The sequence below is a fragment of the Notolepis coatsorum genome, assembly GCF_963971535.1.
Source record: "Notolepis coatsorum genome assembly, chromosome: 9".
NCBI lineage: Eukaryota > Metazoa > Chordata > Actinopteri > Aulopiformes > Paralepididae > Notolepis > Notolepis coatsorum.
This window is the reverse complement of record NC_140173.1, coordinates 71015535-71018034: the sequence shown is the minus strand read 5'-3', so window position 1 is coordinate 71018034 and position 2500 is coordinate 71015535. Positions and strand designations below refer to the sequence as shown.

The 2500-nt window shown below is 48.0% G+C and overlaps 1 protein-coding gene across 1 annotated transcript in view; it reads left to right on the top strand.

Annotated features, from left to right (window-relative positions):
• Positions 1-104: 104 nt before the first annotated feature.
• LOC311234663 (B-cell lymphoma/leukemia 11A-like) overlaps positions 105-2500 on the top strand; it is a gene marked incomplete at its 5' end in the record, with an annotated part of 11295 nt that continues 8899 nt past the window's right edge. The window contains 2 exon segments of the mRNA XM_084321908.1: positions 105-113; positions 338-1016. Coding sequence (XP_084178034.1) covers positions 105-113; positions 338-1016 — 688 coding nt within the window.

Sequence of the window (2500 nt, the reverse complement as noted above, 5' to 3'; positions counted from 1 at the left end):
TTGTGAGCTCACAGGGCTTGAAGCTACATCCAAACGAGTTTCCTTTACATGTCGGGCTCACAGCACTGATTCAGAAACTGTACCCATATCCCAGTTAAATCACCATGGATACTGTCAGAATGTCCTCCAAATATGTTCATATTCACAAAACCAAACTTGACCCATACATTATTATTGAACTGTGTGAATTCTATTTTAAGGTGGAATTTCCATTTAAGAATATAGGTTATGGTACATGAGAACCTCATACGGTTCATACCATACGATGTCCAAAGGTAGATATGATATATATCTAAGCTAGTGATAAGGTCTGTGCCAATGGACCCTTTGCCACTAGTCACAACCACACATCACGCCACACATCACGCCACACATCACGCCACACATCACGCCACACATCACACCACACATCACGCCACACATCACGCCACACATCACACCACACATCACGCCACACATCACACCACACATCACGCCACACATCACACCACACATCACGCCACACCTCACGCCACACATCACACCACACATCACGCCACACATCACGCCACACATCACGCCACACATCACGCCACACATCACACCACACATCACGCCACACATCACACCACACATCACGCCACACATCACGCCACACATCACGCCACACATCACGCCACACATCACACCACACATCACGCCACACATCACGCCACACATCACGCCACACATCACACCACACATCACGCCACACATCACACCACACATCACGCCACACATCACGCCACACATCACGCCACACATCACGCCACACATCACGCCAGACATCACGCCACACATCACGCCACACATCACGCCACACATCACGCCAGACATCACGCCACACATCACGCCACACATCACGCCACACATCACGCCACACGTCACACCACACGTCACAACCACACATCACGCCACACATCACACCACACATCACGCCACACATCACGCCAGACATCACGCCAGACATCACGCCACACATCACGCCACACACCATGGTACACATCACAACCACACATCACGCCACACACCATGGTACACATCATGCCACATGTCACGCCACACATCATGCCACACGTCATGCCACACGTCATGCCACACGTCACACCACACGTCATGCCAGACATCACACCACACGTCATGCCACATGTCACGCCACACGTCAAGCCACACACCACACCACACGTCATGACCACACGTCGCGCCCCACGTCACGCCACACGTCACGCCACACGTCATGCCAGGCATCACGCGACACGTCACGCCACACGTCATGCCAGGCATCACGCGACACGTCACGCCACATGTCATGCCACACGTCAAGCCACACTTCACGCCACACGTCACGCCACATGTCACGCCACACGTCAAGCCACACATCATGCCACACGTCACGCCACACGTCACGTCACACGTCACGCCACATGTCACGGTACAGAGCTGAGCCCTCCTAGACGATTAGCTATAAGCTATAGAATCACCAGAAGAGGACGGGTCAGTGTTGTCATGGAAACGTTCAATAATGACATCCCCTGTTACGTGCCAGGTAGGGGTGGGGGGGGGGGGGGGGTCCCGTTAGAGTGTGGCAGGCTGCTGTTTCACAGACGCTCCCAGTGACATCATCATGAATAAGAGAGAGAGGCTCCTAAGTCAACGTGCTCTTTGTTAAATAAGGGTTAGAGACGTCTTTCACTTCTCTCTGTCCTCGTCTCTCTTTCCCTCTCTCTTTTATTCATCCATCTCTCTCTCTATTTTATTCATCCATCTCTCTCTTTTTCTCTCTCTTTTATTCATCCATCTCTCTCTCTATTTTATTCATCGATCTATCTCTCTCTTTTATTCATCCATCTCTCTCTCTTTTATTCATCCATCTCTCTCTCTCTTTTATTCATCCATCTTTCTCTCTCTCTCTTTTATTCATCCATCTCTCTCTCTTTTATTCATCCATCTCTCTCTCTATTTTATTCATTGATCTATCTCTCTCTTTTATTCATCCATCTCTCTCTCTTTTATTCATCCATCTCTCTCTCTCTTTTATTCATCCATCTCTCTCTCTTTTATTCATCCATCTCTCTCTCTTTTATTCATCCATCTTTCTCTCTCTCTCTCTTTTATTCATCCATCTCTCTCTCTTTTATTCATCCATCTCTCTCTCTTTTATTCATCCTTCTCTCTCTCTGTGTCTCTCTCTTTATCTCTCTCTCTGTTATTATCAGAAATATGCAGCAGTAATCTTTTCCTTTTCTGCTAAAAACATTTAGTTGTTCATGTTTCTCGCGCCTTAACCCCTGATAGCCTAGTGTGTGTGTGTGTGTGTGTGTGTGTGTGTGTGTGTGTGTGTGTGTGTGTGTGTGTGTGTGTGGTGAAAGGGTAAAAGAGAAAAGCGAGAGATGCATCAAAGAATGAATGGTGAGAGGGTTAAATACTAGAGCAGAAAACAAGACAAGGAAAGAAAGAAGCGTCTGTACCTCTGTGTGTGTGT